The following is a 26,331-nucleotide window of genomic DNA, read 5'->3' as shown; positions in this document are numbered from 1 at the left end:
TTCAGTGTTTTTGGCCCCATCTTTTAACTTTTCTTTTCAACAACTGACTTAAGAATCTAGAAAGAGAAACACAGTCATAAAGAAAAACATTTTTTAAAATGAATCATAAAATAAGAAAATTTTCTGCAATCTGTCCAATAGTAGAGAACTGTGTATAGCTGTTTCTGTATATATGTGTTAAGTGCATCTTTTTGTCTTTCTACAATAGGGTTTTTTTTAGTATGAAATATTAATGACAGAATGAAGATAAGAAGTACAGAGTGAGAAGAAAATGCAAACTGCACATATAGCACCTAGATAAAGCTTATATATTCTTTTTACTGGAAGTGAAAAAGCAGACTTTCACGTTTTCAAATATTTCTATACCAAACTCTGAAGACAAAATTTTCAGGAACATTGCCTGTACTGAGGCTTAAAGTTTCTCTTCTTCTTCTCCTCCTCCTTCTTCTTTTTCTTTTTAATTACACGGTGATAGTTAGAAGGAAGAAAAAATACTAGACTTGCATATTCTTAAAGACTACTTCTGAAAAAATGCCTTATTTCACGATTTGGATTATCCTTAACCAAGGAGTCATCAGATCTTTGTTTTTGAATATTTTACTTTAGTTTACACAATACTATTCTTGATTTCTCTAGGAAAAAGCTGAATAACATGTAAGTAAGTGGTTCAGATGTATTTCTTGCTCAGGAATTGAAATAACCAAGTGCACCTACTGAATGTTCACTTCAAAGAATGTTCATAATATAGGTAAACCATCAAGGATTTGGTATTTTGTAATGTGATTAAATGGTGTATGTATTTTTGAGTAGGTATTTTCATAATGAAGTCACCACTTGAAAATATGTGACAGCAAAATAAACCTTAAATCAGAGACAAGCTTGAACAGCTTTGTAATGAGGATGATTTATTTTGATTCTCACTTCTGATTTCTGAGTTGTCACTGCTGTTGCATACTTCATCCATGCAACTTTGCACAACTGGCAGTGCTGAATATAAACCAAAGCCATATGTTTATGTCCTTTTGCCAAACGACTACAGCAAATAGTTCTATTATTCCCTTAGGTAACCAATGTGTGCCAAGTATTTCTATTAGTCTGCTTTACCAAGGCATTAGAGGGCAGAGTCACAGCTTTCGGAAATTAACGGGCAACGGCTAGCTTTATAAATTCAGAGAAAAATTATATACCGTACCCTGCTGAAATGCACCTCAACACAAGTTGAACTGTGACGCTACTTTTTAAAGTTTTTTTCTTGGATTTTTGTTATAGACATAGTTCAATGTCTTGTCATTATTTCCTAGGCTACTTTAATACGATAATACTATGTCCTAAAAAACATTTTTTCTCCTAATGAAGGAAAAAAGTGCCAATTTTATTCAAAATTAAACTGCTTTGATGTCTTGAGATCTTTCACAAATAAGACAAAGTATTTATTCCACCCTACTGACATATACTAAAAAATTTAATCAATATCCAATATCAAAAAAAAAAATTACAAACACGCCATCGCTCACAGATTAAATATAAACAGTACAATTCAAAATACATTCTCATGCATGGAGGCATAGACATTCAAAGATATCTGTGCTCTTGTAGGTCTATTATCCTTACCGGATGTAGTTCTGAAACTAAAAAACTAAAATTTCTAGGTATTTACAAAGGTTCGCCTCTTTCTCGGTTTTTCAGTATTATTACACTTGATTCTAGACTGCTGTTTTTAATATAGCAAATGCTATACGAGAAAAATAGCCGTAGCAGATGAAACACTACAAGTGAAATCCCACAGTATACTGGTATTAATACACAGATACATTTTGACTCAAATTCGTTTATATAAATAAATTTTCCCACCTTTGCGTGTTTCCAGGTGAAATTATGTGCAGATTCCAAAGGACAAAATTCGTCACTCTGACCAAGAAGTCTTGCCTGTTTTAGCAGATAATCCTGAAATTCATTCTCTGTGGGGGTGGGGGGGAAAGCCATACTGAATAAAATGTAGACGAAACAGGACAGTCATATATCAAATAGGCAAAGAATCCAGGTACATTGTTTTCTCACATAGTTTTTTTAACATGGTATAGAGGCATCAGTGATGCTTTTAAAGGGCAGAAATAAAAGCAAATGTTTATTTTTTAATGGTGCTTTGTTTATATTATAAATGCCCTCTCCAGTAGTTTACAAATTGGACCTACTCTAAGACAAGTTTTTATTTCTACACAGATAGAAACCTATAGTTTATATATGTAGAAGTCCTGACTCAAATCTTTTTACAGAAGCAGTACCCCGTCAATTGTGTAGCATGGTTGAGTACAAGATGAGATAAAGAGAATCATTTAAAAATGATTCTAAAACATTTTAATCATAGTATAGAAATCCCGAGTTTTATTTTTTTCTGATTTTGAAAATTAGTATTTAAAGTTTGGCAGACTGGCAGTGTTCTCACCAGAGGCAAACCGGAGGAAATTCTTGACATTTCCTTGTTCTCAATTTTTATGCCTTTCTGTGAGGAAACTCCCACTAAATAAATGGTAACAACGAAGGAAGAAGAGCTGCAGAAGTTGATATGTGAGTGTACAATACTGAAGGCCTCTGTGTTCAGAAATAATGAACACCCACAGCAAATTTAAGAGAAAATTCTAGACACTTGTAACCTAGGAAAATCGAGCTGTGACCAGTTATTTGTATGCAGTCTATCAGCATCACTCCTGCTCTTGGTGATCAAAATATAAATATTTTATTATCCTTTGCAACTTCAGAGGTAGTTTTCAAATACTTAGTAAAATATATGTATTCATTCTACCTACTCCAATTATAGGTTAATGGAAAAGTTTGCACAGAAACACTTGGAACTTCAAGTTTAAACATTATCTATTCGTTTAATAATATCTGATAAAGTTTTGTCAGTAAAATTTGTAATTTTAACTTTTATTACTGGAAAGGCTCATTCTAAACAGTTTCTCTGAGAAGCTACAGTTTATTTAATAGTGACTTATTTATGCCTGAGTACCAATAGGTAGAATGTTATGCTAGTTGCATCTCATCAATAACTTTTAACTAAAATAAATAAGCTTTTATCAAGTAGCAAAACAGACAACAGATGCAACACGATAAAGAGGGGAGAAAAAACAGAACAAAACAGCTCAATATCTACAACATTTTTTAAGCAGTTTTCCAGCCAGTGTGTTCCCAGAAAGGGATGCTGTTTACCCTCAAAGGCCTCTTTTCCCATTATTCTATTTCAACATCCATGAAAAGAACCAAGAGGAGTTTTAAAGCTTCCTACCTGCCTCTTCCTCTTTGTTCAAAATACACTACCCTAAAACAAAAGACCTCTGAGAACAGCCACAATGGTGAAAGAAGCTCTATCTAAAGCCTGAAACTTAGCAGCTTTTTGTCTAAAATCCTATCATGTTATGTATTTATTAGCAATACATTTTTCATTTATTTTCTCAAAGATTGCCAATAAAGAACCAAATCACATAAGGGAGTAGCTGTAAACCCTTTGAGTTCCCTAATGTCAAACTCATTAGCATCCGAATAACCACACAGCAGCACATCATCTGCACAATTGCAATTTTTTACTACTTTTAATAGCGTTTCTCAAAGGGCTCATTTTCAACTTTCTTCAGTGGTTAGTTGGTTCTCTGGGGAAAAGGAGCTTCCTGACGCTCACAGCTTCCACTCAACAACCAGGCCGTTTGCTGTCAGAAGCATCAGCCCTCTGCCCTAACCCCATCTGCTGTCTCTCTCATCCTAAGGGACTGAGAGTTAGGACAGCACAGCTGAGATCCACTTAGAAAAGTGCACAAAGGACAGGAAAAAATACAAAACTTTTTGCATTTACTTTTACATAATAAGCAAATACATTGAAAATCATGCTTTTAAGAAAATAAGTCTGGGCTGGCTGGGGGGAGGTTAAAATTGTGCTGGAAAACTACATGCAACAGTGCCATTTGCTATTTTATTCCCATCTGTCTTTTATGCCACATCATCAGCTATCTTTGTAAAGCACAGAGCGTTATAATAGGACAAAAGCAAGACTTACATAAAGCACAAACCTGACCCCTCTTCTATGTTTTAATTACAACAGCATTTATTGGTAAATGAGTGTAAATGTGCTATTTTCTATTTTTTTCATATAAAAAGCTGCCATACAGCTGATTCGTGGGTGAGTACCCACGTTTGAAGGTACGATATTTCATAGAAAAAATTAATACAGTGTCATGCATCTGTCATGTTATAAACGGGGTGTGTAGGATTATGCTGTGTCATGGGACGTGACACACCCCTAATGGAATATAAACCATGCGTCATCTGTGCCACACTCCAAAAAGCAACTTAGATTTCAAATATAGTGCTGGGATCTGATACTTCTGGTAGCAAATGAATTATTTTGAGAAGTTAGTGCTAATTTACCTGAACATCAAGATCTAGTACAAAAATTTATTGAGAATCACTTTGTTTTGGCATATTTTATCCATCATAAAATGAACTCTGGGCCAAATTCTGAGGCAGAACAAGGAGTATAGAAAAAAGGACTTCAGGCTGCAATGCCAACTTGAAGAATGAAGAGCGTAGACCCAAGAGCCCCAAAAGACCATCTCTGTAGGTTTTTTGGCAACTTTGATGATAAGACTAATGTTATTTGCAATCAGATAGAAATAACAAGGTTCCCTGATGGGATCATTCACCTTAAGTACACACATATATTCATATGAAGAGTTTTGGCCCAATCTATCCATGCTTTGTATCAGTTCATTCATTCATTTCAGCAAAGAATTGGGAGGACTGAAAATCCATGACTTGCAGATGGTAACTGATGACTATACTTAAACTCCTTATTTTTCTGAACTGATTTTATTTTTTTTCATTCCTGAAGGTGAAGCTTGCCTGCCCACAAACACACCTCCACCCTTTTCAACCAGCATCCCAATTCAACTAGAATGATAAACTCTATAAACCTACAAAGATGGAATAAATTAGTTGCTTGATTTGTCAATGTAATGGTTCAGTGAAGTCACCTGGAACCTTTGCAATTCATTCTTTGTTTTATAGCCGTTTCCAGTGCAACATGATTTTGTACTGACTCTGAAGTCCCAGCCTACTGAGATCCATGAGTCATATCAGGATGCTAATGTGAGTCACTGTTAGGGCCATGATCCTCAAATCAGATGTGTGTGACACCTTCAAGCAAGCATTCTTGTTGACCCACTGTCTGTGGATGGAAGTCCACTTATTCAGGTTAGATTACTAGATCGTGGCCATGATTTATAAAAAGGCTGATTTCTGAGAATTTTAATAATGAAAAAAAAAAGTATACTCTAGTTATAAATGATCTTATCAGAAGTCTGAGGTTGTTTTCTCCATCAGAATTGCAATACACAAAGCTCTACTACATCTATAAAAGACCTCTAACAACTTGTTTTCAACCATAATGGATATAATTTCTAACAGATGAATTTGATTTTCTTGTATTTACCACATCACCAGTTGATAAATTAAAAAGATGAAAATGAACTAGCATAGCAGTTTGTGATTTGTTAACTCAGAAGTAATAGCTAAGGAAACAAAATCCAATGTGCTCACTGCTATGATCTCAAGATATTTTTGGGTTTTTTTTTTTACAGTGACAATGATTTCTCTTTCTTAAAATAAAATAACCTGTTTAGTATCAGAAAAAATAAACATGAAAGCAAAAGATGCCATAACAAATGAGTGAAGATATATTGAGCTCTTGAATGCAATCAGATTTTTATTCTGCACAGGCTGAAGACAGTACATAACTTTACACATTAAGTTATGCACAGATTTATGGGGCATCTCAGTGAGATCCTTAAGCACATGTGAAATGTTCAGCACATGACTAAACAAATGAATTTCACTGGGCCCTCTGACGCTTCACTTTAACAGGCTCACCAGAGTACACATAAGACGTCCTGCTAATATGAAGAAGGCTACTTGGATTCCTCATTGTTTATAAATTGGGATTCAGAAAGGAATTTCCTCAGGACAGAGTACTACTCTTTGCACTTGTTTTATTAAGGGTACAATACTTCTGTGCTATCAAATACAATCATTGCTACTTCGACTATTGCGTTTTATTTCCCAGACATGGCTTAATTTTATGTTACTTATTTCTGCACTGACATGAACAAGAGGTCGTGTTACCAGTGCAGGACAGCCTCGTAACACATGCTCTTGTCCTTCCAGTACCTGCAAAAATATGTCCCTTGCCCTCATTCTCTCTTTTAAACATGGCAGTTATTCCAGTGCCATGTGCAAGATCATATTTCGCCTAGCAGAAGGGTTTAACTTTCACCTGATTTAAGCTACAAACTATCCCTCAAAGATGCCTGAGGCTTTGCTGTAATTAACATAACTGCATTTAGATGCTATTCATGGCCGATAATTCCAACACCTTGTGGAAAAAAAAAGGGGGGGGGGTTGCATGCTGTAAACATTATAAACATATTCAAATAAGCTTAACACAATCTGCCATGCTTATTTCTGCCTAGATCATGGACCAGCGAAATGGTTAATGCAAATGGATTTATAATTTGCTTTGGGGGGCCAGTTTCTTCTCCTTATTTATTAGCCCAGCTGATGGGGCAGATTTGATGAGGCACTTCTGGAATAATTGAGTCATCACACAAAGAAGGCTGCTAGCATTCAGAGTGGTTTTATCAGCAGCAAGCAGGCCTGATTACTGACAATTACACTCTGATCCGGTGATGGAGGAGAAAGAGCCAACGAGTGGGAAATGTCCGTGTTTCTATCCAGGAATAATTTCTACATTCATTTTACATGCTAAGTGTTTCCTATCTCTGCATAATAAACTGTAAACAGGAATAGATGGCACAATGTCCCTTAATATTTCCTGGTAATGAAGACACAAATGTACAGTGAGTGCTGATAAATATAGATGAAACATAAGCTATTCTCTCCGTCTGTATTGTTACCTTTAAAATAAATGCATTTTGGTGGTAAAAGCATAATCATAGCTAATGCAAAAAAATGACAGAAGATTGAAGCTGTCCTTGTAACTACACAGAAACTTTGTAAAAGTCCTGTTAATCACTGCTGCTTTAGAGGCTCAAAAGCTGAAGGTGATATACTGGCAAGTACATCATTCTGTTTCTCAGTAGTCAACTATGTAGAAACTCCTTTACTTTGACACGGTAAAGGAGAGCAACAACGGTGACCTCCATTAACACTTCAGGGAGAGAGTACATCTCAATGCTAAAGTGAAAAACAATGAAGCTAGTGCTAGAAGACATCTTCACTAAGATAAATTTTTATTTCCCTCCCATCAGGCCTTAAAGAAGATAATGTTTATAATGAATAATAAAGTTAGACCACAGATTTCATGAGTTGTTGTGTTTAACAATGCATTACTGCCTTTAGGATGCTATTTTTTAGCAAAAAGGTACTGTAAAATGTCATTTACTAAGAAAGTGCTGAAAGCAGAACTTTGGAGAAATCTGATTTTTCTCTGACTCAGGAAAAAAACAAGGAAAGAGACATACTGAAGAGCTGAAATATGATTTTGTGTTTGTTGATCAGCAATTCTAGATTTCAGCTGGAAAATGTTAACGCCCCAGTCTAAGGAGAGTTCTTCTTTTCTAGGGTTGATCAGGCATGAAACATTGAATAATAAACTTCTGCATGCCTGTTTATTGCTTTTCCTCTTTTTAAACTAATTCATAGGTTCAAAAGAACTGAAAGTTATTCTCTGTTCTCCTCTGGTAACTATGGTAACTATGTTTCATTAAAGTAGCTACTTAACTTCAAGGCTTGTGTTACAATGATATGCGTTATTTTGAGTACAACCACACCATAACAACCTTATGATTTCAGAGCAATTTTAAAAGAAAGTTCAAAGAGCATGCGTCATTGATTCTGGAACACAGGGTTTGTTTTAATGTAAAACATGTTTACTCTTTTTCAGCCTGGATGACTTTTCCTGCACAGAGTCATCTCTGCTGTGAGCTGCTGTGTGGGGACTGCTACTGACTTCTATACGAGCGGACCATGGTAAGCTCATCGCAAGGGTGCTTAGTAGTTGCAGGACTGAGGCCAGAGTGAGACCCTGGAGCACACAGATCAGTATTACTAAGAGCAGTAAAATCTTATAATGTTCTAATTACTCTATCAGAGCCTTCTTCAATAGCAGAAGGATGCTGAGGTTTTGCTACAATCCTGTGCTTAGGGACTATTGTTACTGTCCTTGTACCTTATATGGTTTCCAGCAAGTTAACTAGGAATCAGTGGGTTGAAGGGCAATTTTATGGGGGGTGCTATTATGGTTGCATTGAACTTCTACAAAAGTGCTGGAGCTGATTAGGTTCAGTCCAAGCGGTCACTTTTCACATGCTCATAGGCTTAATCTAGGTTACTACATTCTTTCCCTGCGATTTTTACCTGTTCCAACCAACTTTTATGGGACTGATTTAGTAGCTAGAATTTGGGACATAGTAATTCTTATGCTGGAAGAAAAAAAAAAAAAAAAACATGGCTAATTAGCTCACTGAACATTCTCTGACAGGGAGTCAAATGGAACATTGAATCTAGAAATACAAACTATTTTCATAAAAAGAAATACAACTACAGTTCTGCTTTCATATGCATTCACCCTCGCCTTTCTGAATAACAAGCTGTCTTCATTAAGCATGATAGACATGTCCCAAGAAGGGGAAAGTCACACAAAGGGAAGAAGTGTGCCTTCTCTCAACATGCAAATCACATATGTTCATTAACTTCAAGAGTGCCATGTGAAGTACAGTCTGCCACCATCTAAAAGACTTGTAATGACCCTAACTGCTAAAGATAATGGGACTCGCTTGCACTATTGCACGGCCCTGAAGATCCTGGGAGCATGCCGAGCAGCACAGGAAAAAAACAAACTGAGAACAAAAATACCACCTCAAAAGTAGAAGTAACAAAGCTTATGCAAAAACATTCCCTAATATTTGTTCGATACCAAAGTGAATATATAACATGGTCACTGACAGACTTCCTATCTGAAAACATTTAGCTCAGCAAAAGTTTGGAGTATAAAGCAGGGAAAATGGTGTTCAGCCTGTGCAGCTATGTCAAGAGGCAAATGGTTCAAGGAACAGTGTTTTAAACTCTCTTTTGGAGCCTTTTAAGATTTTGGAGTGTGGTAAAGGTTATTTCACAATATGACATCTGTCTTTTGTCGTGGACATAAACAGGAGGCACCAAGACTGAGCCACGACTGAGTGAATAACGAAAAGAAATAGGACTCCTTTCTTGCCTCTGCCACTGATCCATTCTGTGACCTTCAGCAAGTCTCTTAACCTTTTGACTAGGTGAGGATAATGATGCAGAGTGCTGGCAACTGCTTTTGTGCATTTCTAACCACGCTTTAAGGTACTGAATATTGTTTTCATCCTGATATGTTCACTGATTTAATAGCCAGCTTATGTTTTCACTTCTTTCAAAACTTAATCTGATACTTGAAGAGTATGTTATTATTTGGGATTTCCAAGGGGGGAGGGAAAAACCTTTCCTCTTTCTCTTTAAGTTTCTTTTTAAAAAACAAGCAAATGAAAATGGACAATTCTAATAACAACTACTAAGGAATATATGATGAGTGGTAAAAAAAAAACCAAAACATTTCTGGTCTCTTTTCTCTTAACACATTAGGCAAACAGGAGGCAAGGGTACTCTTGGCATGCTCAGGTCTTTGTCTTGAAAATCTTTTTTTACTTTTGTTCTTATAAATAGAAGCATTCTCCTTGAAAATCTCTTGAGCCCTTTTGGTCTGAATAGGTTTGTTCTCAATGCTGAAAATGTTATCAGTCAGTACTATAAAGAAATATTTTTGCGGTGACCCTCAGTTCAAATATTGTACCCTAGGAGTGAGCACTACATTTCATTTAAAAGAAACTGAAAGAGAAAAGTTACTTTCAATGTGAATATATTAGATGCACAGTAAGAAAATGGCCCATTGTGCCACTAGCAATACTGAGTTCAAAATGATACCACAGAAATCTACCTTCGCAATATTATTTTATATTGGTTAAATAATAGTAATCCAATATTCATTCTACTGTAGAAAATTTGTGTGCATTTGCCAGAGAACATGGCTTGAGCAGTAAGATAAAATCTTCCTATGAAAAGAGATATCATATACTTTATCACTTTAAACATAATTTTCCTTCAGATTTCCCAGTGTAAGTTTAGCTCCTTTGAAAACAATCAGAAAACTCTCATGGACCTCAATAATACATGTTATTTACATATGGAAGTACTTCCATACGTTCAGTATTAATCACACAGGTATACAAAGATACAGTCCTGGCCAGAAGATCTTACAAAATGAGATGATTAAAACTCTTTTGGATATTATAACAGTAAACAAAAAAACAGCACTTTAGAATTTTCAACAGTACATTAATGAAATATTGCTATTTTAGTTGACAGCTATGTCATTCTTCATAAGTAGGACTGTATCAGGTGTCTGAATATGTACGTAATAGGCTGGCTTGTTGTTTGGATGTCACAAAAAAATCATGGGTTCCATCTCTTCTACTGGCATGTCCAAGGTAGGCACAAAAAAAGGAGGGTGGAGGGACTGGCTTTCATGCTCAGGGCATAATCCTTCTTTCATATTCTCCTAGCCCAGGAGACACATTTTTGTTTTCTTCTTAAGAAGACTGCATCTCTGCATCAGAACTACGTCCTGACACAAGAAGTAGTAGCTGTGACTTTTGAATAATCAGCCTCGCTACGAGCTCCATTATGGCAAGCAACAATGTTCTACCTTAAATCATTTTGACAATGCATTCTCTGTGTTGCCCATAGACTTGGAGGGTGTCTTCAGAACATTCAAAGCTGGGATAATATTCATGGTTAAGAAAACTCCAGAAGCAGCCAAACAGGTGTGTACTTCTCTCAGAAAAGGCTGTTTTAGATGGAAGACCTTTTGTACACTATTTCTATCCTAAGCCCCTTTTAGGGGCCACACCTGAGAGAGAAAGTGAATTATCAATGACATTTTTTTTAAAGAATCAGTGGTTTAACACTAATTTCTAATCAGATTCTACAGAAAGGAACAGCTCGCATGGCAGCTGTACTTTTCCCAGGGTTAATTACCTTTCACTGCTCTCTACTAATGAGTCAGCTGTTCCTGTCATCACACAACTACACTGTGTTCATCTGTAGCTCTAGCTGTGGACAAACACAGTAGCTGGAGCCCTGTTTACATATTGGTGAGGTTTGTTGTGCAAAGAATTTGCAAAGCAATTTAAAAAAAAAATACATAAAAGTCCTTCCATTTCCATGTCTCTTTTCATGGAAACAACTGTATTTTTCAGGCCAACACTGTGTTCTCAAGGCTACTGAATTAATCAAAAAGACTAGAAATCAAAGAACATGGGAACTAATAAAAATTCATTTTTGTAATATTGCATAAGAGTTTATTTAAGGAAGACTGGATCTGTACACCTACCCAGCTTGTCTTACTTGATTTTGGGGTGAGAATGTTTATTTATAACTTGCTGGTTTATGGACTGGAAAGCTTCTTTATAAAATATTATATTAACCAGTAGAACAGACAATAGTGCAAAAAATAATGAGGTTAAGAAATAGTTTGTATTATTATTATGGCAAAATCTAATGAGACAATGATTTAAGGCTTTCAGTAACCTCCTGCTAATGAGTTTACATAATTCTAAAAGGTAATTCAATAGCAAGCAAATAAAACACATTGTTTTCCAGCTGGGGTGAACAGGATGTATTCTTTATAGCTGTGTAAGATCAATGGAGATTCTCATATATCTCCTTTATACGTCCTCTTTAAGGACTGTATAAAACTTTGGGGATATTTAAAAACACTAAATTTAACAATAGGGAGGGAACTCTCTTCTAGACTTATTACCAAAGGAGTAAGGACCCAGGCTTCTCAACTATGGTTAAAGTTGGCCTTAGCAGCAGAGCTTCCAAGGCTCAAGTCCTGCCTTGGTCAACAGTTAGAAAGTGTTTGCTTTTCACATTGCTGAGGGCCAGATTCTAACTTGGCTCTATCTTCAAAACAGGACTCCATGCTAAAATACGGAGGTTGCCCTCATCTGAGCCAATGTCCTCAGAGCAAGATCTGTAGACGTTAGCCAGGAAAGTAAGTTTTCACAATGAACCAAAGGTACACCACCAGCACAAATTATCTGAGAATAAGCTCAACCACAGGCAGTTGTATTTTTAACATACCTGCTCATGATGCTATCATTTGAGGCTGAATTTTTTGCTTGCTGTCACATAATATAAAGGTAATTGCCAAATTTAAGGGAAGAATATGACCCTCCGGGTATGACCATGGAGGAAGAAAGATAAACTTTCTAGGTTAACTTCACAGGGCTAGCAGCTCAAATTTATGATAAAATTGCTTTTGAAAATACCAAGAAACAAAGACTGTGGCACTCCAAGGGATCACTTGAACAGTCATCTTCAAAATGAGTCACGTACTTTTCTTCGAATATTACCATAAGCAAGCAATCCTTTCTCCCGGGTTCAAGTTATGCAAGCTGCATCCACAACCTCAGCCACTTTGAGCAAAAAGAAAACATAAGCTATGTAGCTATGATCTTTTAAAAGGCAGATAGTTGTTTATGACTCTATTAGAAGCATTTTTCTTGCTTTATTTTGGAACTCTATGTGAAAGAGAATTTCCTAGAGGTGCATTAACTGGGCTTCATGATTCACAGAAACCTCTGATCATTCATGTTGGGCCAGGGAAAACCATCATTATGTAATACCTGCTTTGCCTTAGAGTCTTCCTCTGCTTAAGAAACTATTCCTTCTTCCAGCACACTGTATCTCACTCCCCTCTGCTGTTCAAAAATTTTCTCAGGGATAGCATGGACTTTCTCCTTCTACTCAAAGGTCTTCATGTGTTGCTGGCTTGTCCTTTTCCTAAGTTCGCAAGAAGAACATTCTGCCTGGGAAAACTGGGAACCAGTCCTCTGCATTTGGCCAATAGGAAAATCTAGGCCCATGGACTAAGTTTCATCCATTCCTAAGGTACAATCTGTTTAACTGCAGCTCCATCAGTATTAGGGCACACTAGCTCTCTATCGGAAGTAGTATTCTTGCTGTTGGCTGAAGCAGCTGAGACTCTGTAAGACAGCTTCCCTAAAGAGCCTACTGCGTTGGTGATAGCTCTACTCTGGGGATCCCGCTTGGAGGTTCAGGAGGGAGAAGGCATGCCAAATGGTCTCTCTGAAGAATTTAAGGCAAAAAATCCTGATATCTTCCATAGTGTGCGCAGTTAAAAACTTGACTTGGTTACTTTTAAAGTATTATCAAAATAGCCATGCAATTTCTAAATTTAAAAGATAGGGAATATCATGTAAATAACAAAAATATTGAATACAAATAATAACAAATGCCACAAATAAATAGATAAGCATGATCTGAAGGGAGGGTACCCCACTATGCTGAAATTGCATTTTGAAGGTTAGCACTTACTGATTGAAAGTAACTTGCATTTCTGCAATATTACAGTATTATTCGCTGTGATCACAAAATAGTTGCAATTATTATAAATATTAATAAAAATAATGGTAAGTAGCATTACTAATGTTGTTGCTATAAATAATATTGGGCTCAGAAGTGTTCAAGGCTAAAGCTAATTACTCTCCCATGTTACTAAAAATGAGTTAGGGATATTTAAAAAGATACTTTTTAAGGTCAATCAGTGTTGACTGTGGGGAAAAAACTTTGAGAAAATGCATGTGAGCAGCTTGAGCTTTTCAAGATAAATATTAAGTCAGACTAATGAGTTATATTTATTTAGCTGGTGTCAATTTATGCAATCTTTCACTTTGCATACCAAAAATTTTGGGCACCATTTTCATTGATTTTGAAGATCACACGTGGAAGTGTCACTGGAAATATACAATTACTAACAGTTTATAAAACTCTTTACAAAATTAGATGAAACTAAGCATGTTCTTAGGTATATTCATACAAGCTTATTACTGTGGCTATCTCCATTCAGGAAAAGAGTATGGGAAGGTGAAAGACTGTTAAGAGCCTAGCTATGGCTCCCTGCTTCGAAGGTCAATCTGTGCTAGCCATGGTATAGCTTAGGGCAGTGTATAGCCATATGCTGCGTGATCCTTTAGGGATCCACAGTGAGCATCCAGCATATAAGAGTTAGTTAGCACAACTTAATGGAGCTCCATCTAGCTCTGATTCCTGAATAAATTCTTAGTATACCAGGTAGAAACAAAACTTAAGCATTTTTCCTTGAATCTGAAGAACTTTGAGAGCCTATCCTAAAACTTTAAAGAACAAAGATTTATTAAAAAAACTTCACTATATCCTAAAGTTATATGCATGATATTAATCCTCTAAAAATCAAAAGTTGCACCATTAAAGCTCCTCAAATAAAAATAAATAAATAAATAAATGCAAATATATGTAGGGTATGCCCAGTAACTGGAATTTTGAAATGAATCATTGCTTGTATTTTTTATAATAACATGAGAAATATTGAATTATTATAATCACTCAAAGAAATAGCACCAAATTATCACCTAATCTATCCTTCTACTACCTAACAGTTTCAGAAACAAAGTCTTAAAAGCCTGAGAAAAGAGATAAACCACAGAGGCACCTTTAAAAACACCTACAGAGCCCTAGTAATAACCAAAGAGAGAAAGAAAATCTAGAGCTAAGAGTCTGGGAATCTTCCATTACCAGTGTTTAAAAAATCCAGCTGGTTTAATCTCGATGTATCTATTGTATATTGACATGAACAGGGATATTTTAATCTTTACAGTTAATTTTTTATTATTTTTTTAAGAATTAGCAATGAGAAAAGAAAATCTTTTCTGAAAGGAAAAAATAATGCTTCCTAAGAGGAGAAGGAATTAGCTGCTTCTCTTTTTTAAATATCATGTTTCCAATGCAAAATTCTGTTCTCAGAACTGCACAGCAATATGCAGCTCTGCTATTCTACTTTTTCTTAATATCTGAGGACATACCAAATTTCACATATGCTGTGTATACGCAAGAGGAAACTTTTGGTCTAAGTTATACCATACTATCCATACCACTGTCTTTCATGAAATTTGGGGATAGAATGAGTGCTATGGAGACAAAACGTAAGAAATTAAGTCCATTTGTAGGCTGGAGAGGAACAACAGGGTTCTCCTAACTTTACGTATCTGAAACACAGACATCTGTTTCTGATCTAGTGTCCCTTGGCTCCCCATGGGCTGTAGGTAGCACTAGGCATTTCTACTGCTCTGTGTAGATGTGTGATACCTCTTATTTATTTTATACATCTGCTTTTGGGTGAGTTGAATTGCATTTGGGAAATGTCACTTTCTTTCTACTGACTCTAAAGGGAGTTCGGATGACTAGCTTAGGTCTAGACACCTACATTGTGCACATTGATATTTCATCAGAGGATTCCTAACTAAGGAACCTATGGCAATTGCTCAGCAACATCTTACAGCTCATAAAACATGTATACTGTGTAGCTCTGAGCTGTACCTGAAATAGGGGTGAAAAAACACCAACAGAAATAAAGGAGGGAAACCATTCAGCAGGAATGAACATAGTGCCAATCTTCGCAGGAAAAGAAGAACCGGCAAACAAAACCAAGCTAATGCACAACTAAAAGGAAGAGCAGATGCTGTAAAATAAAGAAAAAAGAAGACTTAGCCATGGCTCTGCTATGAGGACTGTGGCTTCAGAGCAATGGGCAGATCCACTGTTAAGAGGAAGAGAAAGAATGAGCTTCGGATGACATCGAAAATATTTCTTTACCTAGATATAAAAGAATGAGTATAATCAAATTTTAAGAATAGCAGAGATAAATTGAACTCTCAGAGTTAGTGTCGACTGAAATAACACCCTTTTAATATTTAGACTTACAATATTTTATGAAGGAATAGAAGTTTTGCAGACAAGTAAATGTTTCTCATGGATTAATGTCTGATAAATGGGAAGTACCTCTCAGCTTGTATTACTATTTTCTAATACTGAATATGATAGTTTTCTCATAAGATTTTCTCAGTAGGTTTGCTATTTAATCTCAGCTGAGTTTTTCACTTGAATTATTATGTACTGTTGTATACTTGAGGATCCTGATGGCACCAATAACAGTGGCTCTGCATTTTTTTTTTTAAACCATCCATAATGCCACATGCCCTGTTCCGTTTGGTGTGTTCTCTTCAGTGCCAGGTTTTCAACCATAAAATTAAAGAAACTAAAAACTAAATTCCTTCTACCAACTCTTAGTGGCCTTGGAGAGCCAACAGCAAGACATAAATTTTCAAAAATGAAAATGTTATTGTGCCTACATTGCCTGCCACAAATATGCCCTTTTTTTTCAGTAAGTAAAGTGAATGTTTAGGCAAAGAATTATTAATATAATCACTTACTCTATTTGTATGTGCCAAGCAGGGGTTTTTTTTCACATGCACTCTGTGAAATCAAGTTAAAAAAACAGCCTTTATGTCTTGTTTTATTTATTTTATGTATTCACTCTGAAGAAACAAAGTGTTGTAAGTAAAATCCATCATATCCAAACAAAAGACTGGCAGCTTAAGTAAGTATATGAACAGGGGGAAGGGAGACTTATTTCCTGAGTTTCAACAGATGTCATACTTAATTGGTTGTGAAATAAACCAGAGCTACTCTCGGCCTGTTTCCCTAGTTTCAGCTGTGAAGACACTTTCAAACATGTGCATTTCCCTCCTGCTTGTCATAATGAGGGTGTGGGGTGAGAATCAAACCCCCAAAAGGAGTAAAGTAGTATGCGTGCTTTATACAGGCTTTCAGATATACTAATTAAACAGAAGTGAGAGTTGCATCTTTTGTTCCTATGAGAGACATGTCAACATAGCATTACGCAAGACACTTCTGTTGAGAGATGTCTGTCATTGCCTTGCACTAATGTCGGCAAATCACTGGACTATTCCATTCTGCACCAAGTTTCCCCAGCTTCAAGTATCTTCCTCTCTAAAACACCCCTGCTTTCTTAGCCCATGACATTGACAATATCCTACAACTTGGTGAAATCCAAACACTTTTTATCATACAGAGGAAACATCTCCTAGATAATTTTTTTTTCTCTTCTGGATTTTTTATGCTGGAAGGAGCAGGGGATATAACATGTAACAGCACAGAAAAGAAAAGAAAAGAAAAGAAAAGAAAAGAAAAGAAAAGAAAAGAAAAGAAAAGAAAAGAAAAGAAAAGAAAAGAAAAGAAAAGAAAAGAAAAGAAAAGAAAATTCAGATGTGAAATAGCTTGCCTAACATGATGAAGGATACAAGAAAATGGAAAACTAGACTTGCCATAGCCAAAATAAAAACAAACATTTGTAACTGTGGCTTGCCACCTGTCCGTGATAAGCTAATATAAATATAGGCAAGCATTTCAAAAAAACTATGGCAATGAACGTTAGCTAATTATTTTATACCTTATTGTGTGTAGCCTTCAAAATTAAAATACCTTTTTGAGCCTCAAAGAAAAAGCTAAATACATGATAGATGCTACTCTGTGAAACTCAATACGATCAAGTTCCAAAAAATGAAAAAAAAGGAAAGTGTTTGTTAAAAAATTTCAAATAGAAATGTAATGGGATTTACTTAAAACAAAAAATTAAGACCAAGGTCAAATATATTTAAATCACCTGTGACAATCAAAAAGAACAATATTTGTTCTTTCAGTTTAGACTTGGAACCCAGATCCCAGGAGTGCTAGGAGAGAGCTTTAATCCCTAGAAAAAACTCAAATTCCCAAAGTGCATGATGGAAACCAGTATAATCCTTTCTAAAGTCAGAAATAAAATAGAAAACACTTTCTTTGCTATTAAAACAAGAGCAGTCATCATAATCTTTATTCTTTTAATGTTTTACAGGTCTGACTTTCGGCAGATGACCTCTCTTGTTTGTCCCTACATGTTTTCCAAAATATAAAAGTGAAATAGAGTCCCAAGGGCACTGTACTTGAAAGGTTATGAGAGTTAGAGAATTTTAACCATGCCTGCCAAATCAGCAGATGGCTTGTGATTATAATTATATGCATCAATAAAACGAATAATCTTTACAAAATTTGAATTTCTACTAAAGTAAGGGATTTAGTAAGCAGATGCAACAGAATGCATTTTCTTTAACCCTTTTTGTAGACAGCACAGTTTCTCACAAAAATAATGGGAAGGGTTATCCATAAAGTAGCTTGATCATACACTCAATATATTTGTTTCTTTTGATCAAGTGTTAATGTTATTTAGAGTGATTTATGTGTTCAGTTGCACTTTGATCATTATATGTTTAATGCTGATATATAGGATGATTCCCATCAGATCCATAGTTCAAAATGGTGCTTAATATTATAAAATGTTAGCGATACAATGAAAAGATGTGTACTCGGTCTCCCCATTTCTATTGCTGCAGTACTTTCAGTACTTTCAGTGTAGGATTTTGTTAGTAACCACACTGTTAGTGAAGAAATATACCCTCCTCCCCCCCCGAATATGAGAAATTTATTAAATATTTTTCTTCACAAGAAATTTCATTATAAGAAAGAAAACAAATTATTACCAGAAAAATCACAATCTTTGATTTTTCTGGCTACCGTTTTTCTTGAAAATTATTTTGGTAATAAGATTTAGATTGTGTATGTTAGATTGCGTCAAACTTCTGTCTGAAGTTGGAGAAAGTCATACAGTAGAAAAATTAAACAAAACAAAACAAACACAAGTCCCCCTAGGCATAATCTATTTCTGGAATACATCATAAAAATACTATTTGAAGACATCATATTCACAAATATCCTATGCTTTTCTAATATAACAAGGAAGAAGAGATTTGAAAATAATCCTTGATGCATTTTCAAAAACATCTCCCTTTGTGATACTTTAGCTGTCTATATAAAACCTATAATATTTTAACATTTATTTTAATAAAACATTTAAATGTGAACTTTTATATGGACAATATATGCTTTTTTTAAACTATCATAATATCACTGATGTCGAGTGCACAATAGTATTTTGATCCTTGTTAAAAAGTGGATTTTTACTTGAGAAATGACAGAGTCATTACTCTGTATCATGTAAATCCTTCTTAGCATAAGGATTATTGACCTGATAGTCCATAACGGTGCCTTTAGAGCCAATACTATTTTGTTGTGCCAATCCAGCTGCTGTACATGTGCTCTAAACAGGGTGTGGAGGGGGGCAACAATGAAGGCGTCAAATTTTCTCCTGAGATTTAAGGAAGCGACATACGGACGCTCACTATCACCTGTAGAAAGGCCGTTCAGAAGAAATTGGAACCTCCGATCTTCACGTGAAATGATATTTTGGAAAAGTTCTACAGCATTTTTTTTCTGATGTAGCAGAATTCAAATGTCTTTAAAGGGAAAATAAGCTTCTCTTAAGCAAAGTTCCTTAATGGAGGGAAAAGCTCATGTATGAAGCGAAATCTGAAAAATGACCTAGCAGATGCTACCTAAATCTATCAAACAAATCAACAAACACCTCCTCTTCAGAACACTTACACACCTGTTTTACTCCACTGAAGTGAGCCATCCCTCTGACTTCAGTGGAGCAACTCACATATGTACAACTGCTTTAGTAAGTGTTCGTCTGCCTGAGAAGGTAGCCCCAGTTTTCATCATAAGGCAACTTTTACTGCTAAGTTACTACCTTCTGCGAACCAGAAATTTGTCATTTAGAGAGGCAAAAGTTGCCAGTACTATTAAAAGACTTCCATGAACATAAATGAGAGCAATTCTGCTTCAAAGAGATTTTATTTAAGTAAGTACTAAAAAAGGTTAAGAGGGACAATTTTTTTATCATTAATTAAACAGTATCTTTAGTCTGAAATGATTCAAGATAATTACAATTCAGAAGCACTCATTCTGCTTATGGAGTTTTTAATAATCTACAACTATGCCCACATAAACTACAAGTTCAAGAAGTGACCCAGACTCGGTTATCCAGGTACACTTCTAAAAGCAGTCAGCCCAAGGAATAGATTTTGGTCTAAATGCTCTGAATAGATATGGATGTATTAGGACATGAAGTTTAATCTGCATGTTATTTGCCATATTTTATTCTGGAATGACAGAGTCCGGCCTTTAGGAAGATAGTTTACAACTAATCTTGGAAATACCTGCTTCATCAGAAATATCAGATATTTTGATAATTCTCGCTTGAAAAACTATAAGCATTCAAAAGACTGAACTGAATTTATTCAAATCAGTTATGTAATGCCATAAAGTTTTTCAGACCCATATGCACAACAGACACTGGTGTCCACTAGAACTGAACACAAAGATATGTGCAAAAGCTGGAAGGTGAGATCCAAAAAGTCTATATCTAAAAGTGGTTTCTAAAAATCTGGTGTGTTACACAGTTTATATGGGAGATCAGATGATAACATTAATTATCATAAATCAAGGTTTTTTTTCATTTTCTCTTAGTTATACCAAAGAAATGATAGACAAGATAAAAATGAATGAAGCTATGAAAAACTAATGAAACTTAGTATGGCTTAACCTGTCTGATTATAGTATTATTATTACTTTTGCAGCACTGCTACATGTGCATTACCCCTATGAAATCACTCTCTACTTTTAAGAGGATAAAGGGCTGCTGAACTTGTTCAGTAATGTGATGAACGCTGTAATACCAAATACCCTTTTTTCTCATTCACATAGGTATGTAGAAAGCATGATGACTGTGTGATAAGGATGTGCACATTTTTAAAAGCTGTGCTGATGCAACGGAACATAAAATACTTTCAAATCTTATCTGCTAAAATGTACTGAAAACTTATTATCAATTAGCAAAGTTCAAAGTAAAACTGTGTCATAAGCCCGTAGCTTACTAAATCTCTGCTGATTTAACAATGAGGTATGAATTATAGGGCTCAGCTGAGAAAGCAAGCTTGTTTTCTGATGCCTACATACTTTCTGAGATAACAAAAGGAAAACATGTTGCTGAGATGCAAATACCTAGACATATGCAAAAAAACTAAATACAAAATTTTACTTGAGTTTTTTTATTCCCTCATTAAATTTCCTAAGTTGGAAATGTTGGGAGATGCAAAAAGCACACATCATCTCTTACTTAAAATAAACTGAGTGTCAATATACTAGTAGTATTGTATAGGTGAACATAGTCTTTTGCATATATACACTGTTATACAAATGTGCATGTGTGGAGTCATCTATATGCATGCACACACCTTTGCGAGGAATCCCCAAGCATATACATTAAAAAGACATGTTTTATCTGAGTTTCTGTAAGCTATGATAATATTTCTATTGTCCATGCAGCTTTTAAAAAGGATGTTCCTGGGTAAGCGATATATCATAGTGAACTGACTTCTGTGACCTATGAAGAGTTTTAGTTAAACAAGCAGGTTATTCTGACATGCCTATACAAACATACATTGAAAAGTATTTTCCCAAATTAAGTAAAACTCTTCCAAAACAAAAAGCAATAAAATCCAACTATAATGCAGGCTGATATCTAAATTCCACTTCTTTAACTATCTGTATCTGAGAAAGCATTCTTAAAAGATCATTTCTGTATGTTTTCCAGTGTTTTAAGGAAAAAAAAAACTTAATTCACATAGACGTCTTGTAAAAATATCATACTATTTTGAATCAGAGGATGTTTCCCCTGAGCCTCCAAAGTGCAAAGGAGACAGAAACATTTTAGCAATGCAAATAAGACTTTCTGGTAACTTCCTGTTGCCATTTTTCAGCAAAATACAGGTTCCTGAGATATTAAACTCAAACACTGATAGAACAGATTTAATCATTGGATACACAAACAGGCAACTGCTATTACAAGATATCAACTGAATATGTTGCTGCTGGGTAAAGAAAATGGATAATGACTGTATAACTGCTTAACAACAGATCTTCAACTCTTTCTTTAATTTCAGCTCATGTAAAAGACAACACAGAGAGACATCATGTAAAAATTCTGTGGGAAAAAAACGAAATTATAGTAACAACTTCATCTACGCCTGCATAGCTGTAAAACTGTACCATTTATTCAGGGGTGTAAGGAGCAGGCTAGTGGATTGAAATGTATACTCATACATATAACAAATTTTCAGCAGATTTTTACAGAGAAGTAAAAAGAAACTTTCTGACTGTAAAGTTCATCAGATGTTAATGTACGTCTCAGGTGGTGCCTATTGCGTGGCAGTTCCTACAAAGAATATTTATTTCATTATACTATAATTACAATATCCAGTTCATAAAACATCCCTGTTTCATGTTACTTTTGGAATTCCAGAAACTTTTGTAAGCTGGCAAATAAAACAGGCAGAAAAGAAAACAAACAACGAGAAACAAACTCAACCTTGATTCCAGAGACATTTCTCTCCCCTTCATGAAGTGACAGGGAAAACAATCCCTTCATTATGACCTACTTGTCTAGAAACGGACTTTCAACCCCATGGTTAGGCTAAGATTTGCTCTACTTTCTCCCTAGGGCATAATTGTCAGACTGACTTACCGTGTGCCTTTTAGCCTTTGTTCTGCCTCTCACGCTGACATCAGGGAAGCAGTGATGTAGAATAAAGCAGGGGTGGGCTAGGTTAGTCCACTGTTTGTGTCGTTGTGTGGTGTGCAGGGACACTCTGTGATACTCTAGTGAGCTGCTAAGCTTTTTTTGTAGGCTTTGTGTCATTTACTTAACGACCAATCTCATTAGCTGCCAGGGTACAATGGGCTGATGCATTTTCTATGTACATACTCTACACAGTGACCCTCAAGGTTGCCGAAGGTCTATTTAATCAGTCAAAATGCTGAATATATTTGCCGTAAATCACTAAAAAAAATATAGGACCACAGAAGTATCTCATGAGGACTTACTTTTCCTGGGAGTTATTTGCAGGTAATAAAGTGACAGGAGATTCAGGCAAAAGCAAGGGCAAAGAAGGCAGAGGGGCGCTCAGCAGGGCTTGCACTGGTCACCTTTAATTTAGGGAACCTTGGGGGCCCTGCATATCACTGTGTCTCTGCTTGTTGATTTCTCCATGCAGTTCATGCTTCAGTGTAATCGTGTTATCACAATTAAAGCCCTTTAAATAAGAGCAGCAGTAACAAAACACACAGCTCTTCACACGTTGGGGAGGGGATATGTGTGTGTGCGGGGGGGGGGGGGGATGATATTTATTTATTAACTTCCTTAGTATAGGCAACCTCAGGGCTGGCATCTTTGCATTTCTAACCTCTCGTCAGTTACAAGGTAAAACCCTTTTAACTCTTATGAAAAATGAAATGCTGAAAAGCCCTATGAATGACGACAGCTGTCCATAAGTAACAGGGAGAGTTCTATTGTCCAACTTGTCCCTGGATAAAATGAATACTTTACAGCAGAGGCTGTTCAGCTTGGCTAAAGAGTATGGGGAGAAGGGGAGGAGGTCACTGGAGATTTCGCACACTAATTTAATCTGGGAAAAGGACAGGCACTGCATCTCACTTGAACAGACTGGCGGCAATCTGGGCTCCCACAGAACTATCTCCTTTTGCCTGTGCTCTATTTATTCCTTATCTCTGTTTACCAACCGCTAGGTCCCTTTCATTCACACCACGAGGCCGTTCTCCTACTATCAGTCAGCAGCTGACACTGTGGAAGAGCCTCAAAGGCAAAAAAAAAAAAGGGATCAAAACTAAACCAAAGCTGTATAAACAATGCAACAGTAGAAGTAAATGCATAAATCCTAATTCTTAACCCAACCCACAGGGTGCGAACAGAACCTTTATAGTAAATCCAACAAACCCACCACAGTGAGCTATGGGCTACAGAGGAAACAGGAAAAGCCAAATATCATTCATGAAATCACCATCTCAAGCAGAAACACTGAAAATAGGCATTGGCAGGTATTTAACTGGCTTCAGGATAACACGTTCATCAGCCCTGTGTATCCATCAGCAAGTAATGAGGGGCACACTCACCTGTGTGCCTGGTATAAGGTGAACAAGAGCCTTGTCACAGCTGACTCGACTATCTCAAGGTTCAAAGACCTTAGATAACTTTGCATTCTCTGCTTGTGGTTTAGATTAAAAGAGATAGAGGCAAGCACCTGTATCTGGAGATTGCAACACTTTGTATAACATTATATCTAGAACGTAAACAACAAATTATTATTGATACGTTGTCCAATTAATTTTGCCTTTAAAACTCTAGATATTTCAATATCTGCCTTCCTCAGTCGTTAACTTCTGTTTTCCCCATTACTCCTGTACAAGTTCTCAATACGTATCGTAAAAAAATAAATGGCTGGGGACAGAAGGAAAAGAAAAATGAAGTGTGTAACTCAGATAGAAAAGTAAAGGAAAGAAAGAATCTCTTTGCACTTGTTATTCTGGTTGTGGGTTATTTCAGTAATTAAACTAACAACTTAATTTGTATTAATAAACTCACTTAATATGAAAGAAGTTGCGAAAATTAATAAAAATACACCAATATTGCTTCAGTGAGACATTCCACCTTTTTAAACCTACATAATCTGTAACTCCCCAAGTAGAAGATGTTTCTCCCAGAAAAAAAGCTATGCTTTCACAACTGTTCTCAAGTTTTTAAGATATGAAAATATCAGTTAACAGCACATAGTCAGTATATCGTCAATCGCCTGATCAAGATCAATATAAAAATAACAAAGAAAATGTTCCTCATTATCAAAGATAATCAACTGGACCCAATTTCAGTTTTGATTTCCACCTATGTGCATTATGAGCAATGAAGTCTTTACTACTTGGATCCTTTTTTCCAAATGAATTAATGAATTAAATTTATCCTTTCACCAGCTGCTAGGCAGCAGATGGAACCATTTCTGAAGCCTTGTTGAATTCAATCCATAAAACTCATTTCCTAGGATTAGCAGTCCAAAGTTTCTTTTAATGTTTATATACCGCTTGGGATTTTGAATTTCATGATGTTAAACTTTCAATTTAACTATTTTTTTCATTTCATATAAAACAAATATGATCGTTTGGATTTCTATAGCTTTGAAACCACACATTTCAGGTCACATAAGGACAAGAATTCATTTCAAAAGCAATCAAGTAATGCAAGTCTGGGGTCTTTTTTTTTTTTGGGGGGGGGGGAGTTATTCGTTTTGTTTACATTGCAACAGTACCCTATAAACCATTTCTCTTATACTCAAAGATTAATTTAGACTTAAAAAATTGTAGTCTTTAAAACTTTAAGAAAAACTTTAGCATATAAATATATATTTTAAAAGCTATTTGATAAAGTTATTGTGATCGGAAGGTGTTTGTGCTATTCACAGAAATGTGCTATGCTCCCAAAGTAAGTTTTTAAATACACTTTTATTTTCTATGACTGACTTGAATATAAGGCTTATCCAGTTTTGTTAAAAAAAAAAAAAAGAAAAGTATCATATGGTGGAAGTTCTCTGAACACTACAGTAAACAGTTTTTCTGTATAGTAACAGGAAATATTAGTTAATCATCTGCAGTACCCTGGACAGCTCCTGTTCTTTCATTTTCGTTTTTCTTATATCTGCTATATACCTCTGAAACAATAACCAGAGATCAGGAAACTTTAAATGTGATTTCATTAACAAAGGCCTCTATTTACAGATTTTTAAAAGAACTAAATTATAATTTAGCCAGAGTCTCTACTTATTAGAAACTAACAGGAGAGAAATCAAAAACAAAAATACGCTCTCTCCCTAACTCCCAGCTTTCAAAGACATATTATATTAAAGTCTTAAGAATAAAGCCTCATGATGTCAAAGTCCTCCTGTTATTCAACAAAGTAAATAAAACTAAAAAAAAGTGATTCGTTGTTGTGTATAGCAGTGATTTCCGCTAATTTGGCACAAGAAATCTATATTAATCTAATAATGCAGTAAGCCAAGAAGGCCACATAATAATAATTACCATTGAGTAATTGAATATTTAGAAGGAGGAGGAAAAAAAGGAAGACTGGTAATCTTAGCCTGCAGGCATGAAAGTATTATAATACACAGATGATATTTACGAGTAAAAATAAAATGCTACAAACTGGGAAGTTAGGAGGCAAAGTCTATATTTAGAAATTCCTCATTATGAATCTGGATTATTTGTTAGCCACCTTATAGCAGAAATATACTATTGTCTCAGTGAAAGCTTTCATCACAAATGCTGTAATTTTCCCCAAGAATTACAAAACTATTGCACAGCCAAACCAAAGAAGACACTTCTACACAATTAACTTAACTAATTTAATTGACAAAAGAGATAATAAATGGTTGTTCTGAATCTGAAAAAGATCCTTAACTGCCAAAGTTCATCCATACAGTTTAAGAA

The 26,331-nt window shown here is 35.5% G+C and overlaps 1 protein-coding gene across 7 annotated transcripts in view; it reads right to left on the bottom strand.

Annotated features, from left to right (window-relative positions):
* ST18 (ST18 C2H2C-type zinc finger transcription factor) overlaps positions 1-26,331 on the bottom strand; it is a 203,651-nt gene that overhangs the window by 80,251 nt on the left and 97,069 nt on the right. For 3 of the 7 annotated variants that reach the window (XM_068932718.1, XM_009673572.2, XM_068932719.1), the window contains one exon: positions 1,852-1,958. The exons of 2 other annotated variants lie outside the window; for them this stretch is intronic. In XM_068932718.1, coding sequence (XP_068788819.1) covers positions 1,852-1,958 — 107 coding nt within the window. Of the gene's footprint in view, positions 1-1,851; positions 1,959-22,525; positions 22,637-26,331 lie in introns of those variants that run through there. 2 more of the 7 variants (XM_068932720.1, XM_068932723.1) reach the window with 2 other exon arrangements.

The sequence above is a fragment of the Struthio camelus genome, chromosome 2 (genome assembly GCF_040807025.1).
Source record: "Struthio camelus isolate bStrCam1 chromosome 2, bStrCam1.hap1, whole genome shotgun sequence".
Lineage (NCBI taxonomy): Eukaryota > Metazoa > Chordata > Aves > Struthioniformes > Struthionidae > Struthio > Struthio camelus.
This window is presented reverse-complemented; position numbering and strand designations above follow the sequence as displayed.